Below are 14387 nucleotides of genomic sequence, written 5' to 3'. Positions count from 1 at the left end.
TCAGACCAGGTAAGGACAGCAGATTTCCTTTCCTAAAAGTTATTAGTGAACCAGATGGATTTTTACAACAATCAACAATTAGACTTCTAATTCCAGATTTTTATTGTATTCAAATTCCATTTGCTTTGGTGGGATTTGAACCCAGGTCCCCAGAGGATTACTCTGGGTCTCAGGATTACCCAGTGACAATACCAGTAATGGCACCACCACCCCTTGTACACTGAATAGGTTATATTAATGTAAGCTGTTGTTGATGTTACCCATGAGAAATGCTGTACAAATCCAAGTTGTTATAGAAATGAATCTTTATTTTGCAGGAATTTAAAACACAAAATACATTTAGTATAATTAATAAAAAGGGACCTATTGGTTACGTTACACAAATAGCAAAAAAGAATTTCTAAAAATTAAATACATTGCATGACAGTTTGTCCTCATGTATTCACACAATCTGGATTCCTAAATGTATAAACAAGTCAAGATTTGAACATAACCAAAACGCACGGTATCAATTCAACAATTATGTAGTTTTACAAAGGGGTTATTCTTACAAAAAAAACTCCAATTATTTTTACAATGATTGCAAATAACCATTTTTAGAGGGAATACAAAAAACATCATCTTTTAACCAGAAAATGAAGTAGTAGGACACAGTAAGTTCACTTAAAAATTTTAAAACTAAATTAGCTACAAGCCAACAGGTAAGATACAAAACAAACACAAACACTTTAAACCACATAGTTTCACAGTTAAATCGTGAGTACAAACTATTGTACACTTTCAGCTAGACTTTTCTAGGCTTTTAAAAGCAGTTCAGAATGCTACTGTCATTTGTTCCAATATGCCCAGAAATAAGCTATACTTTACAGTATAAATGTTTCAAAAATAGTACATTAGCTCAACCAGAGCTTGCTGGAAAGCACTTTCCCAGCAGATTTCTCAATAAGGTAGAAAATATTGCACAGAAGCAATCACATTTCTTCTGGTTCTAAAAGAATGAATTGATGAGAACATGAAAGAAAACATTTGACATTGCACTGCTGCAAGACTGCTTCAGTAAATGAGTAAGACTCAAATCACAAGCACAGCACAACTAATGTTGATCCTACAAGCTCATAAACTACAGCAGCTTTTGTACAAAGTCCTTTCTAGATTGTTCATACCACAAATATCACACTAAGGTGTATACTTGCAATCTTCTGCAAATGGGGAGGCAGTGGTGACGTCACTGGAGCAGGCTCTGGGTTAAGCGGTAAGAGTTCAAATCCCACCATGACTCACTGTGGGTGATTCAGTGGCTGTCATTAGTGTGGAGATTTCTGCCTGATAGTCAGTTAGTTTGTGTTTCTGCACACGTTTCTGTATGTCTGCATATCTAAGTGAAATTGTGCGCGTGTGTATGTGCGTATATAATGAAGATAAAGTTTTGCATTCAGGACCACAGGATGACTAAAGTACTTTTTAAAAGTAATGTTGTAACATAGGAAAGCTAATTAGCGGCAGCTAATTTATGCACAGGAAGATCCCACAGACTACAATGTGGCAATGACCCTGCTCATTTGACTTTAGTGATGTTGGTTGAAAGGTAAGTGTTGGCTCCAGGACACCCAGGAAAACAAATCCCTACTCATTTCCAATAGTGGCCGTGGGATCTTACACACCCAGCAGAGATGGAAGGGTCTCGGTTTGATGTCTCCTCCTGAAAGATGGCACCTCCGACAGGATGTTGCCCCCTCTGTGCTGCCGAGAGATGGGCATCTTTCAGGTACGATGTTAAACCATGTCCCCACCACAAACAACAGATGACACTGTAGTAGAGGTTGTGGGGGTGCGTGGAAGTGTGGTCAAATTAACCTTGATATCCAGCCTATGTGACAAATGAGCACGGCATGTCGAGAGACAGAGAGAGAGATGAGCTGGCATCTGGAAGGATGTGAAGGAATTTGGAGAGTGCAGAAAAAAATTAATGAAAATGGTGCCAGGGATGAGGAACTTCAATTAAAAAGAGAGATTGCTGAAGTTGGAACTCTTTTCCTTGGAGAAAAGAAGGCTGAGAGCAGATCTGACAGAGGTATTCAAAATCATGAGTGGCCTTCACAAAGTAGACAGGGAGGAACTGTTTCCACTCATGAAAGGATCGAGAATGAGTGGGCACAGAATTAAGGTAAATCAGTAAGAGAAGCAAAAAAGATACCACGGAAAAACTCTCACAGACTGAGTGGTTAAGGGTCTGGAGTGCTTTGCTCGAGAGAGGCAGGTTCAACTGAGGCATTGAAAAAGGAATTAGGATGGTTATCTGAAAAGGAGGAAAGTGTCAGGTTTTGGGGGAATGGTATTGGGGGAATTGCTGATTTGGAAAGCCAGCACAGACAGGATGGGGTGAATGGCCTCCTTCTGCTCTGTAATGATTCTGAAGATCTATGACAGCTGGAAGAATTTAAATTCAATTGATAAAGCCCAGAATTGAAAGCTAGTCTCAATAGTGGTGGCCATAAAACTATAATAGATTGTATAGGTTACAGAACTCATCTGGTTCACCAACGCCCTTTAGGGAAGGAAACCTCTCATATGTCCCAATGCAGGATGCAGAGACTGTTATCTTGGGTCATTTTCCTGATGGCATCAGCAGAGTTAAGTAATGTTTAACTTGTTAAAAATTAATCAACTGATCTTTCACAATATAGTGTTGAACATTTGATAGCAGTAGTAGTTAGAGTTAAACCAGTCATGTGTCAGCTAATGGAATGTTTTGTATTTTAAAAATCATTCATCAGGCATGGTTTTGTCAAATCGATATTAATATTTCCTTGCTCTTTGTCCTTTGGTGATGATCCAGTGCTTTATGTTTCAGGTGGCTGGGACATTAGTTACTTAGACCTGTTAAGAAACCTATACTTAGTTCAGAGGTAAGGAATTCCAATTTCCAAATGATCCTCAGACCATATGCCAGCTGGAAACTTGGCTGCACATGCGCAGTTCGGTTATTTTTCGTTCTTCAGACCGAGGAACGGCCCTGCATGCCTGTTTGGAAGGGAGAAAGAAGAATAGTGTGAAAACCAAGGTCAGGTGACCTGGTACAGAGTGTTATTGTTGAGCAAGTGTCCCAGGCTAAGGATGCAAACCAGGGAGGGGGACAGGGAGAGGTCCCAAATGGAATTCCCAAGTAAGGGACAAAGAAAGACTGTTTAATAGGATCAATTTCTGTCCCCCCAAGTAAGGCTCCAAATTAAAGAGTGAGCTACGAGGGAAAGACTTCTAGTGAAGTGGATACAATCTGAGAAAGCAGCTGAAGGTTGGTGATTCTGTGCTGTTGGCTACTGGGGCAAACAGAGGCACTTTGCCTGGCAGTGCCAAAGATCTGAAATTCTACTTGGAAGTTGAAGCTGAGGTATAGTTAGCGATCCAGGGGATGGAAACCTCCAACTGAGGGATCAAAACTCTACAAGGTGGGTGATTCAGGACTGAGATGAGGAAGAATGTCTTCACTCAGAAGAGTTGTGAATCTGTGGGATTATCTACCACAGAAAGCTGTTGGGGCCACTTTGTTAAATATGTTCAAAATGAACGTGGCCCTTTGGCTAAAGGGATGAAGGGTATGGAGAGAAAGTTGGAGCGGTATACTCAGACTGTATGATCAGCCACAATCATATTGAATGGTGGCACAGGCTCGAAGGGCTGAATAGCCTACTCCTGCACCTATTTTCTATTGTCCTATTATTGAAGCTGTTCAAATGGGAACAACTTTGAGAGAATTCCAAGGCAAGGTCTTTAAAAGGTGAAACTAGGAAACCTTCATCATAAAGGTAGGTTCAACAAGATTGGTTGGTTCAGTGTATAAAACATCAGCGTGTGCTGTTGAGAAATCCACAGAAGGTTTGGTTTCATCTTGTGTAGTTTGTTGTGTTCAACCACACTTTGCCTATTAGTTCGCATATACTTGCACTGAATGTTAGAGTACGAGATACCAGATAGATGTTGCAAATTGCTTTATCTTTACTTGTATAGTAAAGTTCGCTTTTGTTTGTACAAAACTCATGGAATCTTGTGGCTTTATTCACTTAACAAGTATCTTGAGTCTCAAAATTTACGAGAACAAGCACAGTATTTTGCCCAAATGTAGAAAATTCTTGGAAGGATCAGAAACATTTAGTTAGCTCTTAAGTCAATTTCTGTTCACAATGTTCAGCTCGTAAAAATGATTCCAGTCATATGGTGCTTTGCCTGATAAGAAGAGGGTATAAATTGCCTTTGTTCATTCAGCTTCAAAAGATACCTCATAGTTGAAAAATATCCATAGATATCTCAACAATGAAGTCGAGAAGTCTTATCTTTCGATAGTGACTCTTCAGAGGATGGTTTTGTAATGTCCCTGAAAGAGAGCCTTTGTTTCTGGAATAGTCCCCACTTGAATGACTTGAATAGCAGCTCAATCAAGATGAAGGCTTGGGGAATGATTCTTGTTAAACTGATGTTACTGCAGCTAATTGGATGAAATGACGCAAATTCTCTTGTCTTTATATGCCCTGTTTGTGAACTGAAATCCCACTCACCTGATGAAGGAGCTGCGCTCCAAAAGCTAGTGGCTTTTGCTACCAAATAAGTCTGTTGGATTTTAACCTGGTGCTGTGAGACTTCTTACAGAATTCTCAAAAAGCCAGGGAGTGAAAGAAGCGTATAAACCTGATAGAGGTTTATAAAATGTTGAGAGGAATGGATAGGGTGGATTCTCAGAGGCTATTTCCCCGGGTTGAAATGGTCGCTACGAGAGGACACAGATTTAAGGTGCGGGGAGGAAAGTACAGAAGTGATGTTAGGGGTAAGTTTTTCACTCAGAGGGTGGTGAGTGAGTGGAATCGGCTGCCGTCAGTGGTGGTGGAGGCGAACTCGCTGGGGTCTTTTAAAAGACTTCTGGATGAGTATATGGGGTTTTATGGGATTGGGGGTTATAGATAGGTGTTGATGTGATCGGCGCAACTCGTGGGCCGAAGGCCCTGTTTGTGCTGTAGTGTTCTATGTTCTATAAAAAAAAGAGGGGTGCTAGGACAGGTACTTCAAATCGCAACATGACCTGGCCAGAGATTCCCGTTGAGCTGAAAACATGTGACACAGTGAATTAATTTTTTACTGCAAGTGTCACAAGCATTTGTGCAAATATTATTAGTAATGTATAGTTATTGGCATCAGTTGTCAATTTATATGAATGCCTTCAAATCCTGTTATCTTGTGGAATAACTCCTAATAAGAACATCTGCTCCCCATCCAACGGACTGTGTATGAATACAAAACCACACATTCTTAAAATTAATAAATGGTCACCCAGATTATCAAAAATCAATCAATTTAGGCAGGTGTTTAGACACCAATAAGCTATCAATTTCACTTGCCTCAGTGATTACAGGAGCAAAGTTCAGAGAAAGATTAGATTTGTATACAAGGTGCTGCCCAACACTCCTTTCAAAATTATGGATGATATGGATTTACTAATGCTTTATACAAAACACCAGACATTTTTCAATTGGTATCATTGCAGTTAATTAGATGGTGAAGAAGAAGAAAAGGCAACAACATTGGTTCAACAGGAATCACTCCCCAATACTTCACCTAATTGAACTATTAATCAAGTCATCCAACTGGATATAGACCCAGAGAAAAAAAACGCCTCTTCAGGGGTATTACCACCTCCCTACCCCCTGATAGCAATTACCGTTTAGGGAAACTGAAGAGGATCAGCTGTCATATATTTCTTCTACCCGAGTGGCACAAATTTAGCATCCACACATAGTCAGAATCCAATGAGTTTAAATCCTTGAATACTAGTTATTAGCACTAGAGAAAATGTTCATATTGATGAAAATAATTGTGCGTCTAACAGTTAAGAACAAAGAACAGTATAGCATAGGAAAAGTCTATGCCGACACAGATGCCTCTCTAATCTCTACGTGGTCCACATCCCTCTATTCTCTGCCTTTCATGTATCTATCCAGATGCCTCTTGACCATTGTTGTAGAATCTGCTTCCACTACCTCCTCCAGCAGCGTGCGAGAAAAACTTGTCCCTTACACATCTCTTTTAAACTTTTCCCCTCTCACTTCCAAACTATGCCCCCGAATAACTGACCCTTCGACCCTGGGAAAAAGACTCTGACTATCCACCCTATCCAAGCCTGTCATAATCTTGTAAACCTCTATCAGGTTTCCTCTCACCCTCTGACGCTCCAATGAAAACAATCCAAGTTTGTTCAACTTTACTTCATAGTCCATATCCTCCAAACCAGGCAACATCCATCTTCTGCACCCATTCCAAAGCATCAATATCCTTCGTGACATGTGGCGACCAGAACTGTACACAATATTCCAAATGCGGCCTAACCAGTCTCATATAGCTACAACATGATTTTCCAGTTCCTATAGTCAATGCCCCAACCAATGCAGGCCATGCAAAAGGTGATTCCGTATCCACCAATATATGAATTGTATGTCTAACTACAGGTGTAGCCTTAACAGCATTTAATATTTATCTAGCCATTGTTGTTTAGAGACAAAGTGGTAATCAAAGATTTAAAATACTTTGCACTTGGGTGCTGCTTTCCGCTTTCTCCAAATGCAAAGGTACTCATGGTAATTATTTATACAGAACAGGAAGATCCCAGGTTTGAATGTTGGGGGACCAATAATTAGCCCTCCTCAAGATGGAATGGATAACCACCACTGCCCACTCATCCTCACCCCCGCAAAATCAACTCTAGTTAAACCTTCAGATAGAAGAAAATGGAGGGGGAAGTAGAAAATGAGGTTCAAGTCAACTCTGGTGACTTGCACATTTTGTCAAACTCACATTTATTTTTCCTTCACTTCAATGGGTGAAAGTTCAGCGAGGAGACTCAACTATTCACCATCTAGTTTGGTGTCATTCCATATATGTTATTAAGCCAAATCCTGACTTGCAAGTCTGATTGTAAATATTACACGTGACATCACTGTTTGGAGAGCTAGATGAAGACAATAGCTTTGTGGTAGCTCATCTTGTAGACATTTGGAGAGAGAAACTTCTCCTTTTGGATCCGTACAGAATGGTTCTTTCCCACGGGGTCTAATTTACAGGGTCTGAGGTTGGTTTTCAGAATGTCTTTGTATCGGAATTTGCGATGCCCTATGGTGTGGATTCCCATGTTGTAGAATACTGCCTTTGGTATGTGGAAATCTCCCATGTGATCCACATGACTTACTCAGCAAAGCTAAGCATGCTTTAGATAACACGTACGCAGTACTTTGTAAGACATTTGTTGTTAGACATTTTTCGTCCTGCAATTTGATGTTGCACATGGATCTTAAGGAGTGAAGGTTAAATCCTTCCAGTTGCTTTTTGTGACACCAGCAAGTTATGTTTCACTGCCAAAGAGTGATGCAAGAACCACTGCCTGGTAGATTTTGATTTACCTTTAGAGGCAAACTCCACACTCTCCAAAAACTGTGCGAGCTTGCCAATGCAGAGCCTGTGTTTGCCAGGTGATGTATGATTTCATAGAAGAAATATAGAAGATAGAGCCAAATAGCCACCTCCTGCTCCTTTGAGCCTGCTCCACCATTCATTACGATTCATGGCTGATCATCCAACATAGAACTGCTGGAGAAGATAATCTCAGGATAGCAGAACATTTTGAATGGAGTTATTGCTGAATGTGACTATGGCATCCTGGAGATGTGGTCAGAAGCAGGTTGGTACAAGATCTCAATCTTTTTCACACTTACAGTAAGGGCAAAGTATTTTGACAATTTGGACAAAATGTTCAACAAGCAGCTGAATGTCTTCTGATGGGGTGTGTGCTATGAGTGACCACTAGTTGGCAAAACGTTCCTTAGTAGCTGTTCTGTGATCTCAGACATTGCAGAGATTGAACTGAAAGTGCACCTCTAGTCAAGATCTTTGTGTGCACACAAAAAGGTGGCTGAAATGTAGATGTCAAACTGGACTGGAGCCATTAAACAACCTTGCATCTAATGAAGCACCATTTTGCTTTACACCAACCACCATGCCTCTTGAAATGTTTAAAGTTTATTTATTAGTGTCATAAGTAGGCTGATATTAACACCACAATGAAGTTACTGTGAAAATCCCCGAACTGCCACACTCCGGCACCTGTTCGTGTATACTGAGGGAGAATTTAGCATGACCAATGTGCCTAACCAGCACGTCTTTTGAACAATGGGAGGAAACTCACAGACATGGGGAGAATGTGCAGACTCTACACAAGCAGTGACCCAAGCCAGGAATTGAACCTGGACCCCAGGTGTTGAGAGGCAGCAGTGCTAATGCACCACTGATCTGGGTTATCTTTGCAGGGCATGTATATCTGTACAGTATCTCTTCCACACACCTTCACAGCTTACTGTGTCAAAGGTCTTAGGTCAATGAACTTTGTGATGTTCGGGGAACTTTTCTTGAATTTGACATGCCACGCCAAAGATTGTGCTGAGTATTCCATGTCCAGCAAGAAAGCGAAAGTGTGACTCCATGTATACAGTCTGCAAGAAGACAAAAATCCCATTGAGAATAACCCTTGCAAGAATTTTTGCTGCTGTGGATAGAAGTGAAACACCATAAAAACTGCTATCGATGGTTTTGCTTCATTTTCTTTCGTACAGGTGAGTGAAGGAAGCATCCTTGTATTCTTAGGTCTCAACGCCGTAGTTCCAGATTAAGTGGAAGCAGCTCGAGTCTCCAAACCATGTGAGCTCTCCCATACTCGAATACTTCAGTTGGAATGGCATTGGCTTCCAGTAACTTATGACTTTGGATTGAGATGTACTGAGAACCAGTTCGTCCAGAACACAATGTTGTGGGAATGATTTAATAGCATCTTTGCAGCCTTTGGATTCTTAATTGTTAAAGTGCTCTGCACAATGAGAGAAAATCTCATTCTTGTTTGTAAGGAGCTGATTGCCACTTGTTGAGGATGAATGTCATACTTTTGATTTTGAGGCCATAGATAGATTGGAGACCTCCATGAAGAGCTTTCAGGTCATATGTATCAGTAGCATCCTGAACCTCTCAGTATGGTTCTCCACCCCTCAGTTTGGGCTGCTGGCTGTCTTTTCCTTAAATGGTACCTAGCTTTTCTTGCTGGTGATATTTTAAGATATATGGGATTGTGGGAATTGTGCAATCATCTAGCAGCTTGGTTAGATTTTGGTAGCTCTTGTTGAATCAATGCCGGTGCTTCTATTTAATAAACCCAAGGTCCTTGGGTGCTATGCTGTGAGTGACATGTCTTAATTTCTTCCAAGTATCTTCAATATCTCCGTTACCTTCTGGGATACCAGAAAGGTCAATGGCTAGTTTTTGTTCCGGTTCCTGTCTCTTGGCCACACTTTTAGGATAGTTATGTGAAGTTTCCTCTGTAGTTCAACTTTGTCATGATGTGGGTATGCCGGCGTTGGACTGGCGTAAACACAGTAAAAAGTCTGACAACACCAGGTTTTAGTCCAACCTATTTATTTGATAATATACTCACAAGCTTTCGGGGTTAGCCCCTTCGTCAGGTGAATGGAGAGTTCTGGCCTCAGACAGAGCATATAAAGTAATCTCTAAACTGTCCGTGCTTTATATGCTCTGTCTGAGGCCAGAACTCTCCATTCACCTGACAAAGGGGCTAACCCCGAAAGCTTGTGAGTATATTATCAAATAAATCGGTTGGACTAAAACCTGGTGTTGTCAGACTTTTGACTGTGTTCAACTTTGTGCCATAGCACTCCTGACAAGCCGATGGTCTGACTGGAATTCAGCAAGACAGCGAGTATAGCACATGTCCTTTAGATCTCTGTTATACAATAATGTAGTCCAACACATGCTAAAGTTTGGAGTTGGGATGTATCCACGCTGTTCCCATTTTATCAGAAGATTGAGTTTATGTTGGTGAGGTCAAACTCGCGGCACTTAGAGCAAGTGGCCATTGAAGTTTACTCCACTAATGCAGTGTTGTCCCAATTTTCCCTTCCATGTTTTACAGTCACCTAACATGGACATTTTAATCACCAAGGATGATAAAGTTTGATTTGGTGAGGTACTTCTCTGATGATTCTGCTGAAGGCATTGTACTGCTCTGATCTTACTAAGACTATCATAAGAGTTCTTCTTTGATGCTGTCTTTATGTGTAATCATTGGTGCTTAGGTGCTGATGAGTATTGCATGCTGCTTTTTAATATGACTTTAAAAAAATTCAAGGAATGTGGGCTTCTGCTGGCTACGTCAGCATTCATTGCCCATTCCCAGTTGTCTTTGGCTCCACGTGACCTTGTGCTGTTAGGGAGGGACCTCCAGGATTTTGACCCAGCAACAATGACATATTTCCAAGTCAGAATGGTGAGTAGCTTGGGGAAAAGCTTTCAGGTGATGGCAAACAAATAATGCTGAGTCAGTCACTGACCAAACTGGTGTGCAAATTCAGATGGAACAAAGCCCACAAGTGACTCTCTTGGCTGGTCCTTGGATCTCAAACAAGTAGTTTTACCAACTTCCACAAAATGAGGATCCCCTGCAACCCTTATAACCACTCCATTCATATTGTACCTGCCCAGTATTGTGCCTATGAGGACTGTTCTACACTCTAGCTTTAGATTGTTTAGAAATATTCTGACAATATTTAGGGGGATAAATGCGTGGAGTTTGTGGGAATGGGGCAGGTGATGGGCTTGGGTAAAATGCTTTGTCAGAAAGTCAGTGCAGACTTGATGGACTGAATAGCCTCCTTCTGCACTGTAGTGGTTCTATGACATTCCGTGAGCAGCGTCTCATCCAATCATTTGTAGTCCTTTGTCGTTTTTATGTTTTGACCTCATTGATTGATGACCAGCCAGAAGTGGCGACCTGGAAGGTGCAGTGAAGCCAGCTTGCGTTTATGGTTTATTTTCTTCCCTTTCTCTATCTTGGGGACAGTAGCTCTGGAACTAAAAAATCCTGCGCTATCACCTTAGGAGGATACATCTGCCCCAATCCATGGAAGGTGGCCATTAACCAGAAACGACCTGACTGAAAACCGCCAGTATCATCCTCTACCTGTTCCAGTAGATACTTTCCCAATTGTCCCAGGGCTGGGTAGCCTGAATTTTGATGAATAATCTGCATCTTTAAGGAGGTGAGTTGTGTGCAGAGTCCCTCTTCCTCTCTTGTCCGAGGCAGCTAATGTTGAACTTGTTTAAAATGTGGCACAAATGCAGCTTTCCATCTTGCTGTTGTCATTCTCCTAGACGAGTCGCTGAACAAGCTGGAAAATCTCTTTGTCATTTCTACATCCCCATCCACTCAGATAACACAGTGTTTTGCACTGTCAGCAGACCAATACTTCATTTGACCTACTGGTGGGAAATGTTTAATAAGCACATTTTTTCTTCTTTTAGGCTGCCAGTAAAGACTGATGAGCTTCAAACACAGGGATTAAAGAGTTCGAAAGGACCAGAATGCAGGAGAGTTCAGATGCTCTTCACCACAAAAAGTCCTACATGGACAAGTGCCTCAAATAGCCTCTTAATCAAGCTGCTACTGCTTGGCTTCACGTGCTGATCCTGTTAGAACTTTGAGTAAAAACGTACAAACATGAGTATTCGGGACCTCAAAACTTGACTGCTCCTGACAGGTGGGGTGTGTCAACCAAGCCTAGCCATTATTACAATACCCAACCCACTACTACATGATGATTATTTTATTTGTCATTCTATGGCACAGTAAAATCTTTCTGAAATTCTGCCCAGGGGACTTTGGATCATCTCTCAAGTCCATCACCCTCAACCGAAGTGAAAAAGAATGGCTAACACTCCACAACGAAAATTAAATTGCCTACCTTTAAGCGTCTGATTCATTTCTTTCCTCACGTGGGAGCCTATCATTAAAAGTTGTTTGTGGGCCTTCAGAAGCAACTGCAATAAGAAATCAGACAGCATATAAATCAAAGTTGTGTTGAGCATAAGTCATAGCGTGCTTCACATTATATTTGACATTATGGTTTAACAGTAAAACAATTGCAATTATATGAAATAGACTCACTTTGTGCCTGCAGCATAATGAATTCTAAAGCATTGAGTACAATTCCATGACTAATACATGATTCATTTATCTCAATGCTTTTGGAGTTAGAATGCTGTGGATGGCCACATCAGTCTATACTTCTGATGTAAGCAGTGGATCCTAGAATATTTTAAAGTAAATCTTCAAAATATTTTTTTGAAAAGAATGGCAATGGCTGTTGGCAAGAGATGAACATGGATTCCTCACAAAATCTTATCAACAAGATTTGAGGAATCCAGGTCATCTCTTGCCAACAGCTGTTACCATTCTTTTGGAGAAAATATTTGCCATTAAGTTCACAACTCATTCCAAAGCGTCATTAAATAGATAATAGGAAGCACAATGCACAATCTCATGGGTATCAATTCACTTGTTGTCTTAGTTTATGGAACAAAAATCTTTGATTAAAATCAGTAAATTAATAAATTTCCAAGGCAGAGAGTTTAGGGTCTTTTATTTAAAAAAAAACTAACATAAATTTGTCTGCAAGTCATGGAGCAGATATGAAAACACAATTGCTGAGACAGATTATCATTTAGTTAATATGAGTAACAGAAATATACAAATGTTCAGTGCCTTTGAGGGCTGTACAAATTTAGAATAGTGTCAGTTTATTGAAATCACTGAATATTTAAAATAAATTGATTTAAAATGCGCTTGTATCAATAGAGATAATAGTATCTTCTTGCAGCTCATCAGTAATTAGTACGATAATATTCACTCACTTTCTCTTCCTGCATCTAGAGACTCATGGGGCAGATGAAGCACATGCTTGCATCTTGGTCATGCAGAAGAAACCCATGAAGACAAGGGGAGAATGTTGTTGTGGCATGGTGGCACAGTGGTTAGCACTACTGCCTCACAGCACCAGGGACCCGGGTTTGATTCCTGGCTTGGGTCACTGTCTGTGCGGAGCCTGCAGATTCTATGTCTGTGTGGGTTTCCTCTGTATGCAAATTAAGTAGATCGGTCATGCTAAATTGCCCCTTAGCATTAGGGGACCAGCTAGGGTTAACACATGGGGTTATGCGGATAGGGCCTGGGTAGGATTGTGGTTGGTGCAGACTCGATGGGCTGAATGGCCTCCTTCTGCACTGTAGGGATTCTAACCACAAATGCGCAAACTCCACCCAGACAGTCACCCAAAGCTGGAATTGAACCCAAATCCCTGGAGCTCTGAGGCAACAATGGTAACCATGTCAGGAATCCATCCCACTCTTATTATCTCCCATATCAGGAGTTGTTGTAGGTTAACGATTAATCTGTTTTGGCTGCATTACACACCTTCCATGGCTATCAAATCCTGGAGTGGGAGTCAAAACATGAAGCAATTGGCGCTTAACCAGGGATGTTACCAATGCACCACATGACCTCTCTTAGTATGGTAATATTTGCTGTTTATCATTTTGGCAAGCAGCCGAAAATACATTTGTGTGGAAAGTCATTTTCTTTTGTCAGTCCTGATCAGATAATTACTCAATGTTCAAGCATAAGAGTGTAGTAATTTACATTGCTCCCAAGGTTCAGTTAGAACCAATATTTACTCCCTTCTACAAACAGGAATGGCCAATCAATTTTTCTAGTTATTCTGCGCTTAAAAGTATTGATTCTTAGCACCGTGTTTACTCATTCGTCCATTTACGGTAAATAAAAACAGATAGGAATAGAGACTGTTCTGCCTAACAATCCTCACTATACGCAACACAATAAGAAATCCCTTTTCAGGGAAATACTCCAAAACAATTCAAAACAGAAAAGATTTCATCACTAACTTCAGCCTCTGACTAAACCCATTCATTCAGTCTCTCTGACGCATGAATGGTATGGCACAGATTTAAACAATTCACTCTGCTTCATTGTTCATGGCTTCAAGCATTTTGTTGAAGACAATAAGTAAGCTGCCCCGTGGGGGCATGAGACCTGATTTGGCCTTTAAAGAGAGATTCTCTATATTGAAGCAGTTTGTTACACTACTTGGTTACAAGATTTTCACATGGACTATTACCCAAGTACACCAGGTATTTTGGTAGAATTACAAAGGAAGCCAGGTGCATTCCAGCTCACTTCCTCCATGAGGAAGTAAAGCATTATATGGTAATATTATTGCCAGGTTAATCATTCTTATGGAATTGGTAAAAATACAACGCAGTCAAGGATGATTGATCAATATTTATCACTATTAACCATTACTGCAGCAACATGCACTTAAGTAGCACCTTTAAAGTAGAAAGACATTGCCAAGCCAAGGAAAAAAATGAGTCGCAGGGGGACCAAAAAGGTTGATTTTAAGAGCTTCAGGAATGAAATTCCAGAGGTTTGAAGGGCAAGG

At 40.7% G+C, this 14387-nt stretch overlaps 1 protein-coding gene across 1 annotated transcript in view; it reads right to left on the bottom strand.

Moving 5' to 3' along the window:
* Nucleotides 1–287: 287 nt before the first annotated feature.
* vsig10 (V-set and immunoglobulin domain containing 10) overlaps nucleotides 288–14387 on the bottom strand; it is a 29301-nt gene continuing 15201 nt past the window's right edge. The window contains exons 8-9 of the mRNA XM_080208412.1: nucleotides 11835–11910; nucleotides 288–3021 (exon numbers count right to left, since the gene is read on the bottom strand). Coding sequence (XP_080064538.1) covers nucleotides 11837–11910 — 74 coding nt within the window. The 3' untranslated portion in view covers nucleotides 288–3021; nucleotides 11835–11836. The remainder of the gene's footprint in view (nucleotides 3022–11834; nucleotides 11911–14387) is intronic.

This window comes from Carcharhinus amblyrhynchos, chromosome 20, assembly GCF_965287045.1.
Source record: "Carcharhinus amblyrhynchos chromosome 20, sCarAmb.v2.hapA, whole genome shotgun sequence".
Classification (NCBI taxonomy): Eukaryota; Metazoa; Chordata; class Chondrichthyes; order Carcharhiniformes; family Carcharhinidae; genus Carcharhinus; species Carcharhinus amblyrhynchos.
This window is presented reverse-complemented; position numbering and strand designations above follow the sequence as displayed.